General features: G+C 35.3%; 1 protein-coding gene across 19 annotated transcripts in view; it reads right to left on the bottom strand.

Annotated features, from left to right (window-relative positions):
* EYA1 (EYA transcriptional coactivator and phosphatase 1) overlaps positions 1–26577 on the bottom strand; it is a 172610-nt gene that overhangs the window by 127746 nt on the left and 18287 nt on the right. For 7 of the 19 annotated variants that reach the window (XM_045007469.1, XM_045007472.1, XM_045007466.1 and 4 more), the window contains exons 2-4: positions 5991–6040; positions 4362–4489; positions 2012–2074 (exon numbers count right to left, since the gene is read on the bottom strand). In XM_045007469.1, the coding sequence (XP_044863404.1) occupies positions 2012–2074; positions 4362–4489; positions 5991–6040 (241 nt within the window). Of the gene's footprint in view, positions 1–1979; positions 2075–4361; positions 4490–5990; positions 6041–10788; positions 10819–11581; positions 11694–13420; positions 13543–26577 lie in introns of those variants that run through there. The other 12 variants (XM_045007475.1, XM_045007480.1, XM_045007474.1 and 9 more) reach the window with 6 other exon arrangements.

Below are 26577 nucleotides of genomic sequence, written 5' to 3'. Positions count from 1 at the left end.
GTAAGAGCAGTAGACCCAGACCCAGATTAAATTCCCTGGTCTGCCACAGACTTCCTGTGTGACCTTGGTCAAGTCATTTAGTCACTCCGTACCTCAGTTAAATGGTGATAATAGTACTTCCCTACCTCACAAGGGTGTGGTAAAGATAATTACATTAAAAGATTGTGAGGCACTCAGAGACTACAGTAATGGGGTAAAGTACAAATATTACAGATATCCTCTCCTGTTTTGTTATCCGAGTTTACTTTTTCCTGAACATTTTCAAACAAACCTTTTAGTGTTACTATCAAATTTATTGCTTGGGAAGCCTCCAACTAAGCAGGATCAGCCAGACAGCCATCCCCCTTTAAAAAAGAAGTATATGACAAGAGGTCTCGCTTTCCCTGTTCCTTCTCCATCTGCTGGTAGGAGGATTTACACTCTGGGCTGGCATATTAGGATAGGAGAAACCAAATGAACCAGTAAGAAATTACTGTATTATTTCTGGCTTTTCCTAAAATGATGAACAAATTTTATTTTCTCCTCACCACACACCAACAGAGCCGTAATGACTTTCATGGCCTGACATGAATTTAAATGAATATTGCTTTGATTTATAGAAACTGCCGTAATTTAAGAGATCATCTCATAGAGGAATTGGCATCTGAAGCAAGAATAAGTCAGACTTATTCTTATAATCAAAACTCCTTTGAAATTATTTTGGATGGGTAGACAAATTTACCCAACCTCTTAGGAACAGGTAAATGGCTAATAAAATGGAATCTCTGCATTGGCAACCATGTTCATAATTGTCTAAGATTGTGTGGCCCACCTTTGTACCAGGGCACATTTTGTATTGCAACAAATGTGGGTGCCATACCATCTATCATTAAGCAATCTAAAGGGTGTATTATCAAAGCAGTATGCAAGGATTAAACTGTATGATTCAATCACACAACTAAATCCCCATTCAGTGCTTTGAAAGCTTACTACTAAGTGTGAAGCTAAAAATATTAGCTAATAACAGTCATCTATCTAGCAACCACATCCTCTTGTAGTACAACATCAATAAGAGGCATGTCTGAAAACGTGTCTGAGAGGAATTAAAGAACATTTGTTTGAAACAGGGCCATTTCACTTTGGGACAGATTTCCCTCCCACCCCCTAATTTACAGAACACATTTTGCACTCTGGGGTATGGAATTCTGCCCAACTCACACCCATAGTGAAATGAAACTTAACATATCTTTATAACAAACTTATAACATGCAAAAATGTATACACCTGAGGCCATGAGTCTCATTTACATTAAGGCCCCTTTAAAGCAGTAGAGTGATGTAAAGGGGTCCTTTGTTTAAATGAGAATGAGGCCCATAGTCATCTTGAACAGTCATTTTTGCATATTACATTTAACACGTGAATGTTCAACAACACGTTTCCACTCCACATGCAACAAACAAGCAAACCACACATTTTTCATACTGTAGCATTTTAAGGGAAGTATTTGGCAGCGATATACAATGTACATCCCTAGAATCTGTAATTTCATTTTAAACCAGGTCCTACTTCAGAAGAGTGTGCAAGAAAAAATCATTTTAGTTTATGCTTAATTTAAAAAAAAATGCTACATTCATCTTGTTTTTCTAAAGGTTGATTATCAGTAAAAAAAAAAAAAAAAGTTTTCCCCAGAGCAAGAAATACATACTGGCAGATTCAGGGGAAAATTCTGCCTTTGAATTCTTATGCTACTCCCACTAAATTCAGTTGGAATTATTCCTGTATTTGAGAACAGAATTTGACCCTATGTGCATATCTGATTCTAGAATGAATTATCTGATATTTCTTTCACCGACTTAAATTAATTATTTGTCACTGAGGGTAACCACAATTATAGGAATTACTACTGCAGCTTTTATAAACTTAAACTTCGACTGGAAACAGTGGGCATGAGATACTTTTCAGAATTTTTTTTTTGACATCATCTTAAAATGCATGCTAACATTTTTGCTGTGTTCACCATGGCTACACAAACCTGCAGTGGTCTGTGTACTAGTACTTAGCAACCAGTCTGCAGTGTTGAGCAGAGTCATGTCACCTGAAGGGAAATTGCAAACAAAAGAAAACTGTTGGGCTTCATCTCAGATAGTAAAATTTCTTTGAAAAACTACATTTTTCTTGGTAGAATTTAACCTAAATGAGTAAGACATGAACTTAAAAATTCTAAAGTCTGAAATGAACTATGTTAAAAACAAATTACAGTAGTTTAGTTTACATTTCTCAATAAAACTCAACATTACACTGACTAAAATACAGACATTATTTGCAAATTTATTTGTTGAATGGTATTTGGCTGAAGTTGGGGCACAAGTGGAAACTATACATATAACTCATTCCTTAAAAACAAAACATTTAGGGCCCTAGGTTATCTTTGTTCTGTGTGTGCACACCTCCGATTAGGTCAATAAGGAGTGCTGTGGCCAGATCAAGGGAAGAATCTTGTGGTTCAAAGAAACATGCTTGACTTCTGTGTTGCTGAAGTACCTCCAGATGGAATAGAAGGGCCAAAACTGGGAACATTTATAATAAAGCCCTTAGTGATCATCAGGGCTTTGAACTCACACTATTAATAGCTATGTGTTGGTTTAATGAAATTAAGCTATGGGTGAAATTTTCAAAAGTGCCTACGTCCCACTTTCAGAAGTCACTTAGGAACCTAAAAACAATGAGGAGTCCTTGTGGCACCTTAGAGACTAACAAATTTTTTTGGGCATAAGCTTTCGTGGGCTAGAACCCACTTCATCAGATGCATGAAGTGAAAAATACAGGAGCGAGTATAAATACATGACCTTATGCCCAAATAAATTTGTTAGTCTCTAAGGTGCCACAAGGACTCCTCGTTGTTTTTGCTGATATAGACTAACACGGCTACCACTCTGAAACCTGTCACCATGCAAGGCTTAAGAACCTAAGACCCACTAAAAGTCAATGGAATTTAGGCTCTCAGGTGCACAAGTAACTTTTGAAAATGGGACATTTACCCTGTTCCAAAATTATATCTGATAATATATAAATGACAGAAGAGTCTTTTGTGGGCATGAAATATTAATTTTTTTCTACTTTAATTAAAATAACAGGAAAACCACAATCATATGTAAGTTTTTATTTAAAAACAAAAACAAACAAAAAGAACCCCAAAGGTTAATACTATAGGTTATTAGAATTAAAAATGGCTTAAAGTTTAATCTTACAAACCTTATTTTGTAGCAACAGTATAAAGTAAATTATACACAACTCCAGCACAATTGACTGTCAGCTTTTGATAAGCCATCCCAAACAACAGTCGACTCCAATTAGAGTGGATAACGGAGATATTTAGGGAGCTCAGGGGGGACATCTACCTGATTGACAGATGTCTTTCCTGGAAGAACCCAATGCATATCTAAAACAGTTTGGCTCATTATTTATATGTTGGCTTTTAACACGCAGTATGTCTTTACTACAAATAATACTCAAATGTACGCTATAAAAATGTTTTATAAAAAAATGCGAGTCTAAGTTTCAGATTTGTGAATACGTTAGAAACTCATGATCTTTTGTTTTCTTTTGCTGCAGGGGTGTAATAAAGACTGCTTTCCACAATTACCTGAACAGCTCTACATTTTTACAGAAGGCATTATTTGTAGGGGAGATGTGTTGAGGTACTCTTAGTATTATATTGAAACAAATATAGCCAGCTGATAAGTCAATTGCTTTTTGTTTCTGCTATTTCTCTTCTTCTCATCAAAACATGAAAAATATGTATCATATTTTACCTTTACTGAATTATTATAACTCTTTGAATTTTGGACAATCCATCATAAGAGCAGAAGCTGAATACAGCCGATCAAATTATCTTTAGGAAATATCAACACATAATTTTTAAGGACAGCTTTGTATTAGCCTACATGGCAAAGCTTTCATAAACTTAGTAACTTGCACAAAATGCAAATCCAAAATTAAAATAGAGAAATGGCAATGACTGATTATAATTTACCTTTTATAGCAGCTAACTGTAGATATTTCCTGTTCTTCTCATCACTAAAATGCAAATTATTTTGTTGATGGATTTCAACTATTTTAATTTAAGCAACATAATAGCACTCAAATGCACTGAAAATATGTGAAGGTAATATAAACATGGTATGAGAGCTATTGCTGAAAGCTGATAATATTAATTACTGACAAACATTGAACATAGCCTTTATACATCATATTACACAAAGGTGGAACACCTAAAATAGTACAATTTTCTCTTTATATAAAACTTACTGACAAAGATTGATGGAACAATCTCTTGAGAAAGAATAACATACGAAGCATAGTCAGAGAAAATGGTAGCTCACCTTCTGTGCCATTGGGTGTCATGGAATTACTATTTATATGAGCGTTATCAAGTTTTGGACCATTGGGGGATTCACTACTACCACTTAGTCGGCTATGCGGGCTGGCTAGATCCTGCATTTCCATAGACCTAAAATCAAGAAGCAGACAATTTTACTGATATGTTCAACTTTAATTATGGAGGATTTGTCCATACAACATCTAATCCATTATTTCTACTTGATTATAAAATACTTTGTAAATAATCAATAGTTTTCCCATCATGATCGATCATTTTTTCTCATCATCAAAGTGTTAACTCTTGCATTGTCACTCCATATATTCAACTCATAATAAACAGTTATATCTAATATTGTAACCCTTAACAGAATAAAATATAAATATAGGAAACTATGCCTAGGAGATTTTTATCTTACACTTTTTAAATTATGTTTAACGGGCAGTTTCATCAATGTATAAAACAATACATTCCCTTAGCAATAAGATAACACTGTGCTTTCTCAAAATTTACCACCCAATTGGAATTTAATGGGCCTCCAAACCAAATAAAACACTTGAAGCAATTGTTGAAACCTATAGTCTAGTGACAGGGAATGAGATATTCTTGATGTATGTGTTTACTCTGGCAAACTACTTAATTGTTCCTCTGTTTCCGTTGAAACAAATGCAGCATTAAAACACTATTATGTCTGCTCCCTTGTTTGCTTTGTGGATTACATAAAGTGTGCCCAATTGAAAAGGGATAAGGCAACCTACATTGAATCCATACAGGCATTAGTATGCTTTAACACTCTGCAGTACCTCAGCTGTCAGTTAGTCAAAATAAAACAAAAACAATTCAGATTCAATGCAAAAAAAAAATCAACATTTATGCAGTACACAAAGAGCTAAATTCCCCAGAAATGTCTTCGATTCAACAATTAACAGTTTCATAAAAAGGAAAACAGGCCTCTGGCCATGATCACAGTTACAAATCTCTCAGCTTGCATTTGTTAAGTTTGTAAACAAAGTATATATTGCTTTAGTTTCCATTGTTCCAAAAACTTATAATGCCAATGACTTAGTTTTTCTAAATAGTCTCTCCTGAGAGAAAATTTGTATTGTTTACTTTTCTACGAATGCATTTGAACCTGGACTGTTTCCACTTTAAAAATTATTAAAAAGTGCCTTCGCTATATTTATTTAAAAAACACAAAACTTCTTTTTCTTTCCATACTAGAAGTGTAAATATTCTTAAACACAAATGTTGTTTTAACCATCTGATTTTCACATTTATAATGAGATTTTATTGTAGAAGTCTTTAATACATTGTTTCATTTTAACTCTCACTAGTAAAGCCAAACCACACATTTTGAAAGCCCAACTACAGTTCTGCGGTGGTTTTGTTTTGTTTTTCAGAAGCAACAGACTATCAAACATTTAAATGAAAAATATTTTAGTGCAGAACTGAATTTATTTATGGTTTACAGACTTTATTGTATTCATTCCCATCAGAAATCTCCAAACATTGATGTAATATTCTTCAGTTTAAAGTGGAAAATAATAAACATTTACTTTTACCTGAAGTAAAAAACCATTCTTCTAACCATTCTACTTTCTATAGAGAGGCCAAATATGAATCATATCCTTACCTGCAACTTGAGAAAACAGCAACATCTGAACTGGTTTGGGATTTTTGCACCTGCAAACCCGGGAAACAAATAGGAGCCTCTATTATTCTGCTTTAATGTCAATCCTTAATCTAAACAAGAATATTACTGCGGATGACAATACTGTCCTTTAAGCAAAAGAAAAGGAGAATACTGCAACAGTGAAAGGCATATTGTCTTTAAATTGAAATCTCAACTGTTGTTTCCTCCTGCAGGTCTATCCCCCTCCTCCTCATGTCAGGGGGAAGGCAGCCAAATGACGGGATAGTGATTCATCACTGGCCTATGACAGCTGCAAACTGGATTACCCCTCCCCCAATCAACATGCAAAGCAGCCTTGCTAAGGTAGCTAGAAAGAGGTGTCTGGAAAAAGGTAGGTGTTAACACAGGGAACATGCTGTAGAAGTAGCTCAAGCAGTAAAAGCTCAGCATCCTCAGAAGATCTTTCATCTTTTGTTATCACTGGTTGAAATATATCTCCCTCCCACTCTTTAACTCAACAGTTTCTTAACCTTATTATGTTGGTTTTCTTCCTTATCTGTCTGTCATTTAACATTCACTAGATCAGATATTTTCTTAAAATGGGAAGTACATCTGCCACGTAGAGCTGAAAATCATTGAGGCCAACCACTTTGTGCAACTATCTGAAAACCATGTCCATCTCTAAACAGTGCAGATTAGAGTTTTAAAAGATGTCATCATATTGCAAAATAAAACAGATTAAAATGCAGAAGAAAACACACTTCTGCATGACAGAGTTCTGTTAGTAAGGTTTCTAACTAACTGTAAGAATTTCAGATACCACAACTTTAAAAGACTACAGTTCTCTCGTTAAAAATGTAACTGGTGTGACCCCTCCATTATTTGCTTTTGGTCATACTGAGATTCAGAAGGGAACTTGGATTTTACAGTGGAAACCAATCAGCAGTCTTCCCAGTTTAATAAAAAAAATCATTTCAAAACCCCAGCTGACTAGTATATTTTCATCTGATGTAATTAGAAAAACTTTATGAATGTGAATTCTGATGGACATCACTTAATGGATTGCCTTTGATAGTAAACTTTTCTCTAAAGCCAGTAACAATTGCCAGCAGGTGATAATGCACAGGTGAAGATAGGCTGTTGGCTTGAACGCACAAACAAACTTTTCCAGCAAGAGTATACAATGTCTAAATGTCTACATTCAGAATCCTTCATGTGCATTTCCATTCAACCTGAACTGACATCTCTTAGATTATCACAGAACAAAGACAAGAGAGATGAGGCATTTTAAGTGCCATAAAAACCATCCAAGCAAATCTCACTTATGTGTGTGTAGTTTTTGTTATTTTTAATCACAGACAGAATTACTACTTTAGCAAGAGTAAACCACTGCTAGAGGCAGCCAGGCAATGTATAACGTTACAAGTGATGTCAAGAAGCATGCAATAATGCATACAGAAAAACTTCAATCTTTTTATAACTGTGTATTTAAAGTATTGAATAGTGTGCTTTTCAATGCTCTTTACCAAGCCAAATCAAACTGAAATATCAGATGTGTGTTTGCAGCAGCTACACCATACTTTTTTTTCAAGTAAGAAAAAGAAAAATAGTCAAATGTAAGATGGAAACTTTTTTACTCTTAACCCCAGAAACTGTAGCAGAATGCCTTAAGGATATGTTCCTTTACTGGTACTTCTATACACCTGGAATAAATTATAGGTGAGAACTAACTTTGTTTTAAGAGCTATCTCTGCTTAGTAATGTGGAAGGTCATTTATAATATGTCTCAGATGAACACAAGAAAAATATTTTCTTTTTAAAAAGATATATATATACACACACACACACACACACACACTCTCTCTCTCTCTAAATGGCATAGTCTCAGAAGTATATTTTTAATAATATTACTATTTTACCAATTTCTGAAATGCATTTAATCCTAACAATTTTGATTCCAAAATAAATATTAACAAAAATGTAATTATTCCCAAATTAACAGTTTTTATTTATTTTTTTAAACTTAGATTCATTTAGTGTGGGGAAAAAACAACTTGACTATACGTTTTTCAACTAGATGTAGCCTAGAAAATTAAATATATACCTTATATGTCCTTTTACACTCTCACAAATCATAAAGTTCATATCCAGGATCTTCATTTTCATTAGGCATACTTCAGATATACTCTTTTGTGTCTCAAGGATTATTTAAACCATGTGTTGTTCGTTACCATATTTAAAAATGACTCTTTAATCAAAATAACTTTAAAACAACTAATCCTCACTTAGGCTGGTCAGCTGAATCCACATAGTGGTCCAGGAAAAATAAATCTACTCTCAAGAATGCGAATGCAGACAACAATTAGACACAGATGTGAGTGAAATTAGTTACAGTTTACAAAATGCTACACTTCACATGCTTTCAGTTTTTTATGTGTGGTACAAAATTACAATGTAGTAAAGAAACAAACTTATGATGACTAGGGAGAAAAAACATTTCTGGGTGGCGTTGGCTCACTCTTATATGATTGCCCACCTTTGCCATGAGGCTTCTATATAAACAAAATTCTAAAATACATTTTAGTGACTAAATAATTAAATACATTTCTCCTTTAAGCAAAGGGGAAAAATGTTTTGGGTTTAAGAGTCCATTCAAGGGGGCACATAAAAAATACACAATGAACGTTTTTTTTGCTGTTGCTCACTTATACTCTGCATCCTGATTAGACTAAAACTGCCTAAAATGATAAATGATATATTCTTCAAAATGCATCACAAGTTATTACTATTTATAATTTAATTATTTTTAATTAACATTCACCTCTTCATCTTTAACATGGACAACAGATTCTGGGACTGTATTATATATGACAAGGAAAAGAAAGGACCGTGACATCAGAACTACTTAAAATTCACCTATTTAAGAATCTTAAACCAGTAACATCAAATTCTGATTACTTAATGAGGTATTTTAAGTTTGCCTTTTTTACTAATTAAATTTATAATTCTTCACAGATGTAGGTTTTGTTGATGTTCAATTTGTCTCTCTCATTTTGTTAAACCTCACATAGTACTCCACCAATCCACTGAATAGCCACATTAAATCTGTTAATACCATGCTCTTCAACCCCAGAAATTATTTCCAGAAGGCAAACTTGCTTTGAGAGATCATCAAACAAGACTTAAGGTACACATTTTATCACATTTTCCCTACCACAGAGCTCAGGATGCGGAGGAAAATTCATGACTTTTGCACTGTTTATTATACTTTGCTAAATTACAAATCAAAAGCATCTGACAGAAGATCATATATGAAGCCAAAAAGTTAATAATGTTCTGTGAAAAGTAAACTGTAAATGGGAAGGGATTCTAAATCTCCGCAGCACAGAGCAAATAAAGTGTAGGTACTTGTCTAAATTATGGGTTTTCCACAGACTTTTTTTGCTTGCTAGAAGCAATTTTTATAAAATGACTATAATTTAAAACATTTTTTCCAGCTGAAAATAAATTTTCAAAGTGAAAAAACTAAGCTTATCCAAATAAATATAGCTGGCATATGAGCTAGTTTTTTTCAACCACAGTTCTATTCTACCCCAAAATTTCAAAGACAATGGCAATTTTCTAATCAGAATATTTCTTCATAGGAAAATACTGTCTATTTCAACAGCAAAAAAATACATATTTTTTCAAAACAGCATTCTTTTTCTCTTTGAAAACATTTTCCACTCACAAATAAATGTAATGATTTAAAAAACTAAACATGAAGAAATTAAAGGAAAAAGATACTAGAGAAAAAAGTCACCTCAAAAACTGGCAAACTCTTTCATTACACTTGCACTCTTCTTGTAATCCTACCAATATACAGAAGTACAGAATATATGAGGAAGTCCAGGTTTTTTAATTCAAGTACTTACTTCAAAGACGAGATTAAAAAGAATAATTTTCAGAACAGAAGCAGATGATCATAGCTCTCTAATTTTTAAATATTTTTTAAAAAAATACTACCTTTCATTCATCTATTTCCAACGCTTACGAATGAAATATTTTGACATCTGACTGAAATGGGAACAGTATTATTCTCTTTAGGAGACAAGTACCACTTTGCGTCAATACTTCTAATACATACAGAAATTTAAAAATGAACCCTTAGCTTTCTGGTCTTCAAAGCATTTTTTGGCTCTTACATATTTTGTATCTATCAAAACTTAGAAAATGATAGCCCTGCTTTTGGAGTTGCGCATTCTTATGCTGTGTGCTCCAGAAGGTGAAGAGCGGCTCAGTTAGGTTTCTGTGTCTGTCACCACACAGATTTTTCAGGTTTGAAAGACTACGGCTGCTCAACAGTAGAACATACTGGGCTTTAGGAATAAAGCAGTAAAGAACTCCATGATTTGTGTGCGTATGTGTGTGTATATATACACACACATTTATACACCCTTAATTATCTCAAATACTCTGGACAAACAATTGCAGTAAGGAACTGTAAATAATACTTATTCTGAAAAGTATGACTGGGGCAAAAAGAATTCTGATTACATAGAAAATAATATTTAAAAAACCTTCCTGTCAACATTGTCTTTTTAATTATTTAAGAGACAAACAGTATTAAAAAGTTACATACAAGTTTTATCAGTTCTTAAATTTTGTTAGTTTTCCTTCTTGTCTCTTCGCTGAAATATATCTGCATCTAAGGAATGATTTTAAAGTCAGTGACACCTTTATTTTTATAGAATAAGTCTTACTACAGCAGCCATCCATTTTATTGATGTTTGTCAAAAACACCTTAAGAAATACATACTTGTGAATCTTTTGAGAGTCTTGATTGTTCAAAAGCAAGATGTATAATTTAATGATACTTTAAAGAGCTTTAACTTCCGGATTCTAAGTTCTTAGGTCTAAACAAGCCACATAAAATGTCAATAAACGTCACATATTTTAGCTGTGTAGATGTTTATTCTGTCTTCTCGAAAAGTTCTCCTTTGGGGAACTGTATGTTTTGCCTGGTGTTTGGAAAATTTAAACATATTAAGCAAAAGGATTTCCTGCTTCAGAAAGTACTGTCAAGATCTCTGTCATGCATTCTTCCTCCACATTTCTTCATTATTTTTCTCACGCTCTTGCACCTCTTCTGCACAGGTCCATAGATTTGATATACCCTCCCTCCCCTTTTTCCCCCCTAACAACTCATCATCGTGTTATTTATTTTCAATGAACCATTAACACTGCAGGAAACCAAATAGGAGGAACAAAACTGACTGAATACAATAAATAGAGCCATGTAACATCTGCTTTGAGGGAAGCCTACAAACCCAAGCCTGAAACATAGAGAAAATTAACTGTTAAAACTGTTGATTTATAATTGGGTATTAACCTAATCATGAAATGGAGAAAGTTCTTATGAATGGGATCTCATGCAAAGTTGCTGAAGTACTTGGAAAAGTACACATTGTTTTGCAATTAGGCCATTTCATGAGGTGGTTGGGGTTTTTTTAAGCTTCAACAGAAAAGACCTAGTGTTATCTTCCTGCTTTGCATCGCAGGACAGCTGTTGTCACTCCATGCAATTTTTAAAACAGCCGGTTTGTACTTACAGTGATTGGATCTGCTGTATCCACCAGTTTTATGTGCTCCCTTCACGTTCTCTGACTTAAACCTCCATTCCTCACATAGCTTTATTCCTGGGTAAAGTATAGTGCGGAGCTCTGCTGCCGACTGCCCTGGTTTTTAGCAGCTCTCCCTCGAACACGAGAACAGAAGTGAAGCGTCTCTGGAGGGCAAACCCGAGCTCAGAGCAAAATCTTGTGTGATTGCTGCTGCAGGCTCTGCCTGCAAAAGCGTCGGGGGAGGGAGAGGGGAGCAAGTTTTCCAGAAAGAAAAACCACCAAGTGGACTTTCACAGGAAGACTTAGAGTCGGAAGTGGCACTGGGGAGTTTGTGTCTAGCACCAAACTCTGAACCATCAGCTCCCACTGTTCTGTTTAGTAACAGCTTTGAGGAATGGGCTGTTCCCCCCACTGAACAGCAGCAGATAATATCTCAGAGCCTTAGACAAAGAAACAGCAGAATCTTCATCCCTTCTATTTGTTTGCTCAGTCTTGTAGGTCTGCCCATGTAGCCTCAGGGCTTTTTGTTTTGTTTTTGTAATGCAAACCACAGCTATTCTCTTGTCCTAACCTTATTGGTTTAAATGTAACAATTGAAATGAGCCCTGTGCTGTCTGACTCAACCTTGCTGCTATAGAAAAATTTAGTATGTAAATGAAGGAGCCTATGATATCTGAATAAACAGCTGCTGTGGGTGCAGAACATAGCTCAAGCGTTCTGTCAATAAGCAGTGTCTCTCCTCCAGCTAGCCAGTCATATCTTCTGGTGGCAATTACACAAGATTTCTTTCCCATCTTTTTCTGCTTCTCGCTAGAAAAAGTAGTGAGTACTTTTTTTGGTTCAGTAATATATTTTAAAAAATTTAACTCAGTTTAAACGTGCCTGTTTTCATTAAGCCAGGTTTAAAGTATTAAACTACCATTATTACCTCAATAAGTGAAGCTAAACAAGGATATTCACAGAAACTCTTAAGCACACAAAATGTAAGTGTAGACATGCAATTCTGATAGATATTTGATGATAAATGTTACAAATTCAAAGATTACCTGGTAAAGAAAATGTCTGCTCATACTGTACAACCTTTTTCACACTGAAGTCTGCCCAATGCAATTTTAAGCTATTTAACACAGTATCTGGAACCTTCTAACAGTGCATAACGTACAGATACACGTGAAATACCTGTATGTCTCAAAACAATCAGAACTGAGTTTACAAGGCATTTGACTTGTATTTTAAATTATTAGTACTCAATTATCAGTATTAATGTTTTATCATTTTTTCAAAAATGTGTAGAGGCCATTTCCAATGAAATGAGAGGAAACTACACCTATGTAGTTAAAAAGTTAGATGTGACATCAAACACTGAAATATTTAAAGTTTAGATCTCACCACTCTTGTATTTAAATAATTTATTTAATGTAAAATGTATTTTAATATAAACTCGTTTCAGATGTCTTAAGTTATTATTGCATTTTTGTTTATTTGCCGTTGAAAATGGCCTATTAAATTAAAAAGATATAAATTAAGTGTAAAACATTGAATATATAATATGTAGTATCTAAATTTTGACACGTTTTCTTTGGATGATTTTGTTTTTATAAAATATTTTTCAGTTAGCTTAACTCTTATAAATTCCATACTTTTAGAGCAAAAATAATCAAAGTATGATGAGAAAACCAGTCTGATTATTTGCAATAGAAATACTTGAGACTATGCCCAGTTCTAGTGTATTAAATAAAATTTAGTCTTATCTGGAATAAACAGATTTAAAATGTTTTTCATTGACAAAATTTGTTGTTATATACTGTTCTGGTAACATAGCCTTACCTTAATTTAACTAATGAAAGCAATACTTCTAGATGAGAAAAATCTTCTAGCTATCATATCCAAGTGAGTGACATTTTCTGGAGAAAGCACCTCAGGAAAGCAAACCGTTTTGCCACAAGACGACTTCAAGCTGCAAACACACCTAGGGTTGCATTTTGTTTAGTGCAGAAAAGCAATCTCCGGATAGTCACATACCATATATGGGAGCTCAGGTCAAAATAAGCAGATTTCTATTGGGCCTGCCCACGTAGCCAGCATAAACTGAATTAGTTTACTTCTTTATATTCACATAACATTTCGCATGCTAAAAATACTGTTTATGATGTTTTATATTAAGCTGTAAAAGAAATACAAATATGTTATCATGGAGATATACAGTTTTGTCAGGTAAAATTGAATAAGAGAATGAAATACAAATAAACAGTAATTGTTCTGTGGAATCTCAAAAAGTGTTTAGTTTGAAGTTTTACTAGTGTGGCATGTATAAGTGTTAATTACATTGTTTAAAAAAAAAAAAAAACCTCTAGCCAATCCTGCTAACACTTAAAAAAAAATGCTCAACTTTACTTCCTTCAGGAGAATCCATCTACTTACATGAGTAAAATTATACACATGCTTTTGCAGAATGAAGGCCCGAGCTATTTTGGAGATATTTCAAAACTGAAACATGTTGTTATGTATTATCTAACATTTTAAAATGTTACTCAATATCCCTTTTAATAAATAAATAAATCAACAAACAAACAAACCTTTACAATTCCAGAAGTTGCTATGTAAAGACAAAAATAGTTTAAACATATAAGTAAACACTCAAGACTCCTAGTAATGTAGATTATTGCCACACAAACATATTTCATTTTATTTTATTTTTAAATCAAATACACAGTTCTATGAAATAAATGTAGCCATTTTGAAACCTTTGCTTACTAAAACAGATACATCATCTATGATTTAATTTTGTATCTGTATGACTAAGGGATCAGTTCTTAATGGAACTGTCTGAATAAGAATTTCAGAAGTGTGTCCTATATCTGTATTAAAAAAAACCACACACAGACAGCCTAATACAGTGGTGGCAGACATCGGGTGAGCTACAGTCAGGTATAAGATGGTCAGAAAAAGAGCTCTTAGCACTGCAGGAAAAAAATCTACTCTGAATATTTTAACATGTTCTGTAGCATTCATGTTGACAGTAGAAGATAATATGGTAATTGGAGCTATTTAAACACAACGGTTTCATGTATAATAAAGCAAAAAAGAGGAGACTGGTAGATAAAATAGGGTTCACTTTGTTTATACATACATTAAACTGTGATTTAAAGTTATTTATGCTTAAGTCCAGTCTTCAGACATCAGATAGTCAATATAATTATTTCATGTTATGGTCTAAACTATGAACTTATTATACAGTTGATATTATGGGCCAGATCCTCAGATGGTTTAAATCAGCATAGCTTCATTGATATCAGTAACAATATGCTGATTTATAGTAGCTGATGATCTCATCCTATATAGCTATAAAAGGCCAGATTATGCATTTCTCATGCATAAAGCAGGGTTCTGCTTTACCTTACAGCCTCCCCTCAGCTGTGTTCCTTGATCCACCACCTTGGTTTGAACACTCCTGCCACCGAATGCCCAATCAGCACAGGTTATGCTATTTACCACTTGCACCCCACCAGTAAATTATATAGTTTTATATTATTGCTGAATTTGGAACAGACTTTCATTACAGTTGCACGTGTTTACACCAGGTCTGAATTTGTCCTTATTCTGTATTCCTTGTTTACCTAATCGCCATCCAAGGATTTATAAGAAATCAAGACTGGGCTCTTTATACGTACACAATACCAAGTGTAAGATAAGCTCATAGGAAGTAGTTCCACCACCCTTACTTGCATTAAATAATTTCTTGCTCCACAAGTCCTCCCACAGGTTTTAAAACTGGGATCCCTTGGAACAGTAATTTTGGGGTATTTACATGTATTGCAGTGACAGGCATATTACAAAAATTGACTAGATAAAGACAGAAGATCATGATGTAGAACAGTGGTATTAAGTATTTCAGTATTTGTCTCTACATAAAAAGTACTACATAAACATTAAACAGATGCACAGGATGACTACCTGTATACTTTTTAGTTTGAAAACAAAAATAAAATACATTCTAAGATTATTTTATTACTGAATGAAGTTCATTTTTGGACTCCCTACAACAACATTAATATAACAGTCGAATCCCCTCAAACAGACAAAATCTTTCCTATGTCTCCAAACAAGTTTTATTTTACACATAGCAGCTGTTGCCTAGATACATGCCTAGTTGTAGTAGAAGTTTGCAATGTTTGATGGGAGCTCTTAGTGCTTCATGCTACTGAGTTGATCAAAAATAGAAAGTCTTTGGTGATTACAAGCAAAGAAAAACAATGGCAGAAGTCATCCATTCAAACAATTGCTTCTGAAAAATATCACTAAGATTAGAAAGGACAGGGCTTCATTAATAAATTATTAACACTGAATTATGTTCTTTCAATTATGTTCTACTTAATATGTGTAATAATGAATTAAACTATAATGCATAATCATTAAATATGCAAACTGCTGACTGTAGTTAGTAGTCAAAAGATATACCAATGGCTACATTAAATTAAATACCACTTTTTAAAATAGTCCATTCATTTCTGTGACTCTGAGATACTTATAGATTGTAAAATGACTATAAAATCAAGTAACCCATAGATTTTCTGCAGAAGGACGTGCTTGGGGCGGCGTGCCTGCGGAGGGTCCGCTGGTCCCGCGGCTTTGGAGTACCTCCCGCAGGCAAGCCGCCGAAGGCAGCTTGCCTGCCGTGCTTGGGGCAGCAAAATGCCTAGAGCCGCCCCTGACTATCTGTATTCAAAATCTAATCTGATAGCAGTTATCTTGAAGGTTCACTATTTTTCATCTAAAAATACATGAACAAAAAAATTGTGTGATGTGCACTTTCTTTTTTACCCTCAGAATGGAAGATTATGTCTATAATTTGCTCTTCTAGGCATGCACTGAAGTATATATGTTTGAAGGGTTTCACTAAACAAGAGGTACAGTAAGAGATAAGATAGAAATATACATATTTCTTGCATCCGAAGAAGTGGGTATTCACCCACGAAAGCTCATGCTGCAAAACATCTGTTAGTCTATAAGGTGCCACAGGATTCTTTGCTGCTTCTACAGAACCAGACTAACACGGCTACCCCTCTGATATATTACATATATAAATAGTATAATATAGAGCAATATAGATATATATGGTATTCCAGTAGAAAATCAAAAAAAGTTTGTTTGCGGTTTTGGGGGTTTGTCTTGTCTTGTTTGTTTGTTTAAACGTGACAGTACATTTTAAATATCTGTAATACTATATATAGAGATTTCCTGTATTTTGTCTTACTCCACATTCCCCCAAATCTATCACTCTCCTCTCTCAGCAGTCGCTGTACTGAAAACACATTTTTGGCTTTCATATGAAACCACTAATAGTGGTGATCTGTCGAATGTTCTGAAGTGGATACTCTAGTCAGCAATGGCACCACTTCCTTGACAGTGGAGCAGGCCATTGCCATGACATGCTACTGGCCCAAGCTGCGGGATCAAGACCTTACTCCTGATTCAGAGATTCCCAGCAGGATGCTATAACAACTCCACTAAGGACAACATCCTTTATTTTAATAATATGACATATAGCTAATTGAATTTCTGAATATTATTTAAATGGTAAGCAGGTCCCTCAAAGTTCAATACCTTTTAAGGTGGGATTTTCAGAAGTGCCTAAGTGAGTTGGGAGCACAAATCCAATTGAAATTCTATGGGACATGTGCTCCTAAACCACTTAGGTACTTTTGAGAATCTCCCTCTTTAATATTAAAACCTCAAACTGGCAAACACTTAAGCATGTGAGTAACTTTATTCACATGAGCAGTCACACTGAAATCTATGGGACTGCTCCTGGGTAAAGCTATGCAATGTTTGTAGGATGAGGGCCCAAATGGAAAAAGCAAACTGGGAACTGCTAACACTATTTTTAATGATTTACATAACCACCTTTATGATATTTCAGCATGAAAAGCCAGAATATTTTCAAAAACAGTAATATAATCACCAGTCATCATACAGAGTTATAGATAATTTGTTTATTCATTATAACAAGCAAGTCATCAAATACACTAATGATGAACTGTGTAGATTATTATTAATAATATAAGTTATAATGAACAGCTCCTAACAATGTTTAGTTACGGAATATAAAAGAATTAAACGCAACGTCGAGACTGTGTTTTAACTAACAGAATAATCAGGTGTTATCTGACATTATGATTAATTGGCCACCGTAAACAATATAAAATATGATTTTGCAAATTTGAAGCTTTTAGGTAGCTAGTTCTCCATGACCTACTTTTTAAAAACTTTCCTCATCTTTGATTTATTGATAACTCGTATAAGATGGAAGTAGCAATATCATTACCAGTTTGCTCAGAGCAATAACTTTGCCAGCTGCATAAATTCAGTACACTGTATAACATAAGCCATCTCAGCAAAACTGGATTGTCTTTTCTCTACCCATTTTTCCGGTAACGTGCACAAAACCAGTTTTGTGAGCACCTCCCATAAGGTGTAACAGGAGCTGGAAAATCACTGTTTGTTTTTCAGTTCTGAATTACAAACCAGCTCAGAATTTTTAAATTCTGCAAGAACAATATGCATGTCAACTAACCATAGAAATTATGAGTTTATTTGTTGTGAATCCCATTTTGTTATTATTTCCTAACTTTGTGCCATATATTTTTTTCCTCCTAGCATTGGTAAAGTCACTGTTCAACAGTAGATGGAGTAGTGGGTAATTACTGTATCTTGGTTATTTGTCAGCATCTGCATAAGTTTTTGACCAATGAATAAAAGGTGAATTTGCTGCTTAATTTTAAAAAAATTAAGCATCTAAGAGGAATGGTGAGAATTAAATGCCCAAACTCAAATCTGACAAAATAGTTACGAAAAGACTTACAATTATTCATAAAACACACACTGTAAGTTCGTTAATAACTTTCTAAATCACAGCCCTTGGGTTAATTGAATATAATAAATACGTATGTCCTCAACCTTCAAATACTCCATCAGCCACAAGTATTTTTCTTTCGACGTACAGGAATGGTGAAGTGTCTTCTAAAAGTGAAATTCATAAAGATTCCATGCTTTGGGCCTTGTAAAGAAAAGGGTAAAGTGCAAGTCTAAATTAAAATAATCATTGCATGGACAACTATTTTCACACTTCCATCAATTGTTTCCCCATTGAATTGTTTAATTGCAATCAACCCTAATGATTTGCTTTGATCTTTACTAGCAATTACATCATGCACATTCATTTGTTTGCCAAGGGTCCAATCTTTCTCCTATTGGGTCTCAGTTGTAATTATATTCACAGAAATCCCAATTGCTGCATACTAGATTTTGGAACTTTGTATAATCACTTAGAATCGGGCTGCTATATTTGTTGTTACAAAGCAACTGCAGAAGAAAACCTTTCATATGGCTTCAAAGTCCCCTCCCCCACCTCCTCCTGCTTCCTTCCAGCAGCACCAACTCTTTTTTTGCTGCAATCTCACAAATCGGAAAAAGAGTAACCTCTAAAGCTGTTTTAGACTGAAGGTCAGAATTCAAAGGATTGTAACTTAATCCATATAGCACTGTAATCACATTGCTATTGGAAACACACCCAGAAGCACCAGTATTCTAGATGTTTTTATTAAGCAATGTCAATAGGTATACAATCTGGATTTTTTTTCTGTACTGTAGTTTATCTAGACTCATACTTGCAGGAGATCAAGTTGCTTTCTGCCACTGAACTTTACTTTAGTGTTATGTGAGGTAAGGAAACTGGACTCTGTGTTACATGCTAATGAAAACAACAGCTTCAGTTTGTTTATCTTAATACTTACAAGAGGCACCTCTTACAGCCTAAATGTAAACAAACCTTAAACTCTTTAGTCCTTGCATACTTTCAGGGTGCTAATAATTTAAAAAAAATAATAATTAAGCACATTATTATTGATGTGTGTCAATCTATACTTCCTGCCTGAAAACAGAGCTCCTTTAAGAGATGTCTAATTCCTGAGCCACTGTGATCACTTCAGTTATAGATCAAGAAAACCTATACTGTCATTCCATGAACACAAGATGCCAGGACCCTTTCAGAGTCAGGAGCAGCAGAGCAAATATTATAGGGGGCACTCTGTAGTTCCTCTCTCAGGCCAAATTCCCACTGACTTCCAGGAGAGACAGGCCCGAAGACTTCAGGATGGACCAATAAGAATATAGGGCTAAATTCTCAAAGGCCAGGGTTCGGCTTCCTTTTTTGCAGGCACTACCCCGAGTACTTGCCCTTCCAACTATCTAATTTGTTCCCATAATCAAGTAGTCAAAGGCCGAGATACTCAGGTTTACTTCTGAAATCACCCTCAGAATTTAGGCTTCCCTTTTGAAAGTTTGTCTTACGGTCGTCTTGTAAATATCTGGATGTAAAAATTCTTATGTTAGCAAAATGTATCACATAGGCCAACACTATTGCTAAATTATTATTTCAGAGTTTCATGGGCAAAAAAGGAAATGGGTGACCTGATCCTCAACAGATGTAAACTGTTATAGCTCCACTGAAGTCAATAGAACTATGCCAATTTACATCTGCTGAGGATCTGTCTCTGGGTGTATAAAATTGACCATAAGCAACCCATTGTTTACAGAATAGTTAATAATAGAAAAATTGTTACAGGTAGTCAGCATGGTCAGGGGAAACAAGAAATGTGACTATAAACACAGTGGGTCAATACATACAAAGAATTTGAAGCCTAGATATTCAAATCAGCCTGGCTGAGAAAAGAGAGTCAAATTCCATTGCTAAATTTTCACTATTATACAGTATTATACAACATTTATAGGCAGGCTTTGTGGACAAATATTATTGTCCTTTTATTCATAATTATTTTAAGATACTTGCGTCTATTTTTTTTTTAAATGTGGTCGATACAGAAACTCTCCATCTAATGTTTTTCATTCACTGAGGATTCGTCACATTCACATTTTCCCGATATTCTTTAGAAGCGGCAAAACTGGAGTTAGATATGTTGTGTACAATTCAGTGGAAGGTGGCTTAAAGCATATTTGACACTCTACTTTATTTTCCCTTCAATAGTTTTTCAACTAATAAGAAGGGTAAGCAAAAAAAAAATGAATAGAAAAGGTATATTCTGACATATCCAGCCAAAACTCTAATTGTACTGATACAGACTGACTGCGATTCAAGTAATTGTCTTTTGTCATTGGGAAAACAAATAACGGAGATGTCAGCCCGTTTGAGGGAGAGGATACTCATGGTACAGCAATCATGACACCCTTGCTGGCTGATCCATAGAGCTCCAATTAGTTGTGGGCTTATGGGAGGGCTGTTCACTTTTTCTTCCTTTCCCAGCCAGCCAGAGATGAACTGTTTCTCCTGCTGGGTGGGAAAGGCAAAACAAACAAACCAACAAACAAACAAACCCAAGAATGGAGACATCAGATGAGGATTCTTATGCATAACAAAGTATTTTAAATTCAACAGGAGGTTCAGGAACTTTTTAGCACATGCAAATAATACCCCAGTTCAGAAGAGAAGGGGAAAATCAGAACATGGACCATCCTTTTGTTATGTGTGTCTGCAGCCTAACAGAGTGGGGCCTGTGCTCTCTAGGTGCTATCACAGTATCCTTAGTAACAGTAATAGGATCCCTTCTACCCTGCCCATGATGTACATCTGCAGGTATTTTTCTTAATTAAATCTATGTGAAAAGTTTTAAATAAGAGAACACTATAAATGTCTTCACCTTCAAAATACCACAAACTGATCAAATAATTAATACAGCCCTTAGACACTGTATTGAAAGAAGACTAATTTGCATTGGACCCTCCTTTTGTGGAATCAATTTTTTCCAGAAAGTTGCTGAACTTAACAATATGCAAAATAGTATTCTATATATAGCAGGGCCTTTATAAAAAATGTGCCACCAAAACTGATGGCTTATGGAGTTTTTGTTTATTTATGTATGTTTTCATAAGTAAATAAAGTACTTGCACTGTAGTACATTTTAATCGGTTATAAAATAATTCTGGGCTGATCAAAGATTTCTGAATATAATCTGTGACAGAAGTCTGCAAGTGGTAGAATCTTTCTTTCACCTTTAGCAGCTGAAACATGTACGCGCTGAACAGTACGTTTCAGTTGTGCATATATTATAGGTATATCAGACACTCTTGTAGGACAATGCTGTGAATATTTATAGCAGTTCAGAAGCTGCGTGAGGTAGGCCCCAAACCTGTGACCTGACCCACATGGGCAGACCCTCGCAGAGCCCCATTGACTTCAATGGGAGTGTGTGCAGGCATAAAAGTCCACCCACATGGATCAGATTGCAGGATCTCTGCATGACATTTGGACTTGCTGTTGCCTGCCAATACCCTGGTTTCCTCAAATCTGATCTGGTGAGATGTACCATAAAATTACCTGAAAAGCACAACAGCAAATTAAAAAATAGTCAAAGGTTACTACAGAGTAAAAATATATCCTATTAATTCGCTAAAAGAAATTGACTTGCTGCTTTAGAGTATGTCTACACTGCAGCCAGGAGTGAACCGCCTAGTCCGGGCAGATAGATTCGTGCTAGTGCGCTAAAAACAGCAGTGTGGATATTGCAGTTTGGCCTCTCAAGCCCACCTTACTCCCTAGGCTTGAGAGCCTGAGCCACAACGCTATTTTTAGCATGCTAATTTGAGCCCTGCTAGTGTGTGTCTGACTAATTGGATTGGGGGGTTGCGCCCAGCTACAACGTAGACATACCCTTACAGGCCCTGATTCAGAGTTTTATATTGGTTCAGAAATCCACTGGGGGAAAAGAATCATATTGATTTAAGAGAGTACTTCCAAAGTCTTGGTTTGCTAAATCTTTAACCTTAACTAGGGTAACCAGACAGCAAGTGTGAAAAATCAGGATGGGGGTGGAGGGTAATAGGAGCCTATATAAGAAAAAGCCCCCAAAATCGGGACATCTGGTCATCCTAACCTTAACATCTTATTGAATAATTTAAAGATATGGGCAAAAATTTCAAGCTCTGGCTCTGATCTTGTAAAACTTAAGCATGTGCATAACTTTACTCATTTTAGTTAATTAAGCCTGTAATACCAATAAGTCTTGCCTCTAAATATTTGAAAACTCAAATGGCACATAAACAACAACAGAGCATCATTTTATAGTTAACAGTAAACAAACATGAAAATACATGTGGTGAGATCAGTGGGGACATATATAAAATAATAATTAATAAGAATATATGACAACATTCAGACCTTATAAATGCCTATATCTGTATAATATAACCATATAAGTGTGGCTTAGCTGAGGAGATGCTTAATTTGTTAAGTATTCTCTTTGCATAGTAGGATGTGCCCCCTAATGTAGGACCTAATACCCATTGTGATCACAGAAACCCCCCTGGGAGCTGCCAACTGATGTGCCAAGACTACCTCTGCTCCTGTCTTCCCTGCCAGCTCAGGACTCCAGCACCCTGTCTTGCTGAGCCAGACACTCCCGTCTGCTCCAACAAAGACCCAGGGTCTGAATTACTTACCCCAAAGCTGAAGGTTTACCTGAAAGCAGCTCACAGAAGTGTTCCTGTCTTTAACACTCAGATGCCCAACTCCCAATGGGGTCTGAACCCAAATAAATCGTTTTACCCTGTATAAAGCTTATGCAGGGTAAACTCATAAATTGCTCGCCCTCTATAACACTGATAGAGAGATATGCACAGTTGTTTGCTCCCCAGGTATTAATACATACTCTGAGTTAATTAATAATTAAAAATTGATTTTATTAAATACAGAAAGTAGGATTTAAGTGGTTCCAAGTAGTAACAGACAGAACAAAGTAAGTCACTAAGCAAAATAAAATAAAACACACAAATTTATGTCTAATCAAACTGAATACGGATAATCTCACCCTCAGAGATGCTTCAGTAAGTTTATTCCTCAGACTGGACACCTTCCAGGCCTGGGCACAATTCTTTCCCCTGGTATAGTAATTGTTTCAGCTCAGGTGGTAGCTAGGGGATTCTTCATGATGGCTCCTCCTCCCCTTTGTTCTGTTCCACCCCTTTATATATCTTTTGCATAAGGTAGGAATCCTTTGTTCTTCTGGGTTCCCACCCCGTCCTTCTCAATGGAAAAACACCAGATTAAAGATGGAGTCCAGTTCAGGTGACCTGATCACATGCCACTGTAAAACCCCAAACCTTCCTTCCTCCCAGCCTGACTCACAGGAAGGCCTGCCCACAAACAGAGCCAGTCAGTCAATTGCTCTGGTTAATGGGAGTCATCAAGATTCCAGACCACCATTAATAGCCCACACTTTGCATAACTACAATAGGCCCTCAGAGTTGTATTTCATATTTCTAGTTTCAGATACAAGACTGTTACCTTTATACAAATAGGATGATCATATTCAGTAGATTATAAGCTATGTAATTATACTTTACAAGAGACCTTTTGTATGAAGCCTATTCCAGTTACATTATATTCACTTATTAGCATATTTTTATAAAATCATATAGAGTGCAACGTCACACCCATAAGCCATCTTTTATTATTGAAACCCAAGGTGACCATGGTTGGGGGTGGAGGACAGGCAGAACCTGTTTTTCCACTAACATAGGACCTGATTCAAGGCAGAGAAAACTCCATGGAAAGAATCCCATTCACTTCCACAGGCTTTGGATCAGGTCCATGGTCAGGAAATAAGTCCCAATTAATAATTTATTATTTGGGTCTTTATTCTCCTCTGTAAAATGTGCAATTGGATTCAAGCTATTTTAAAACTAGTTTCAAAGACTAATTTAAACATGAATAAATCTGGAATATCCTTTTTTAAAACCGTTTGACACCCTCACCCCCTCCCAAATCAAACATTTGGTCTTCTAAATGTAAGGACTTCAAACTACACATTAAAACTGGTCTCTAAACACTGAGTTGAGGCCACAGTAATATACATTACTTATGAAGTGTATTCTATTACCCATCTTATATTATCGAATATTAGCTGACAGTCATAATCAGAAACAAAATTTTATAACAAACTACTAAGAACTTGATTAATGGTGTTAGGTAATTACAAACTAGTTTTCAGGTAACAAAACATGTAAAATGAAAGGAATAGATTTTCTTTTGATCACTGGACAAAACAAACATCTCAAAACGCTTCAGCACAGAGTGGCCTCAGTCTTAGACCTGTCTAATTTGCTTCCAAACTATAGCTATTTATTTAGTGTGTGCTGAAGGCTGGTGAGAAAACACTGAGTCCAGCCCAAGCAATTGGGGTATTTGGGGCAAACCTGAAAATAACAGGTATTACAACTCCAGGCTCACTCCAATAAAAAGGTACTTTGTATAAGCCATAGATAATTATCCATCTTCATGATTTTAAGCCTGAGGCATCTTCACATTTGTTTTACATAAAAACAAATCATGTCATGAATCTGCACATTCATTGCCACACATTTTTAGTAATTATGTTTAAGATGGGGAGAAATAGAGGGTGAAATCCTGGTCCCATTGAACTCAAAGGGAGTTTTGCCATTGGCTTCGGTGGAGCAACAATTTCACCCAGAGTGTATATATCAAGGATACGGTCTGATCTTCCTTAATGCTTATCTTTCCACTTCAGCAGTTTCTCTCACAATTTCACATTCAGAAATTACCCCATATTTGGGTGCTTAGCATATTTCTCAGCCACAACCTGTGAAGCAGTCACACTTGCAGACACACCTGCTTCAACACAACATGATCTCCTTTCAATTAGATACAACTTTTAGACTTCTTCCTTTGGCCTGATTCTACCATTCCATTCACAGTGAATGTATGATTTAAACTGAACTACTTTTGCAGTAAAATACTACTTAATACGAGTAACAGTGGAAGAATCGGTCCCTTTGTCTGTGGTCTAAGTATTTAGAATATTTGTATCTATTCTCTATGAAATCTGGAAGTGTACCTTGTTTTTAACAGAAATTGTTAAAACACACACACACATACACAAATCTGAAGAAAATAGACCTTTGAAAACAGAACTTTGTGTGCCAAATCATTGACTTCTTTGAAATCTTCCATTTTTCATAAAAGATTTCACATTTTTATGAAAGTCATCTTTGAAATAGTTCCTGAGTATGATTTTGGTATAAATTTCAATATAAAGTATTGATAAAAATATAATGGAAACTTTGTTTAAAATTGAAAATGGGTACATGTCAAAACAGATTTTTTTTTCAAATTTTCACACAAAACTTAAGAACATAAGAAAGGCCGTACCGGGTCAGACCCAAGGTCCATCTAGCCCAGTATCTGTCTACCGACAGTGGCCAATGCCAGGTGCCCCAGAGGGAGTGAATCTAACAGGCAATGATCAAGTGATCTCTCTCCTGCCATCCATCTCCATCCTCTGACGAACAGAGGCTAGGGACACCATTCTTACCCATTCTGGCTAATAGCCATTTATGGACTTAGCCACCATGAATTTATCCAGTCCCCTTTTAAACATTGTTATAGTCCTAGCCTTCACAACCTCCTCAGGTAAGGAGTTCCACAAATTGACTGTGCGCTGCGTGAAGAAGAACTTCCTTTTATTTGTTTTAAACCTGCTGCCTATTAATTTCATTTGGTGACCCCTAGTTCTTGTATTATGGGAATAAGTAAATAACTTTTCCTTATCCACTTTCTCAACATCACTCATGATTTTATATACCTCTATCATATCCCCCCTTAGTCTTCTCTTTTCCAAGCTGAAGAGTCCTAGCCTCTTTAATCTTTCCTCGTATGGGACCCTCTCTAAACCCCTAATCATTTTAGTTGCCCTTTTCTGAAACTTTTCCAGTGCTAGAATATCTTTGTTGAGGTGAGGAGACCACATCTGTACACAGTATTTGAGATGTGGGCGTACCATGGATTTATATAAGGGCAATAATATATTCTCAGTCTTATTCTCTATCCCCTTTTTAATGATTCCTAACATCCAGTTTGCTTTTTTGACCACCTCTGCACACTGCGTGGACATCTT

Source organism: Mauremys mutica, chromosome 2 (genome assembly GCF_020497125.1).
Source record: "Mauremys mutica isolate MM-2020 ecotype Southern chromosome 2, ASM2049712v1, whole genome shotgun sequence".
NCBI lineage: Eukaryota > Metazoa > Chordata > Testudines > Geoemydidae > Mauremys > Mauremys mutica.
This window is presented reverse-complemented; position numbering and strand designations above follow the sequence as displayed.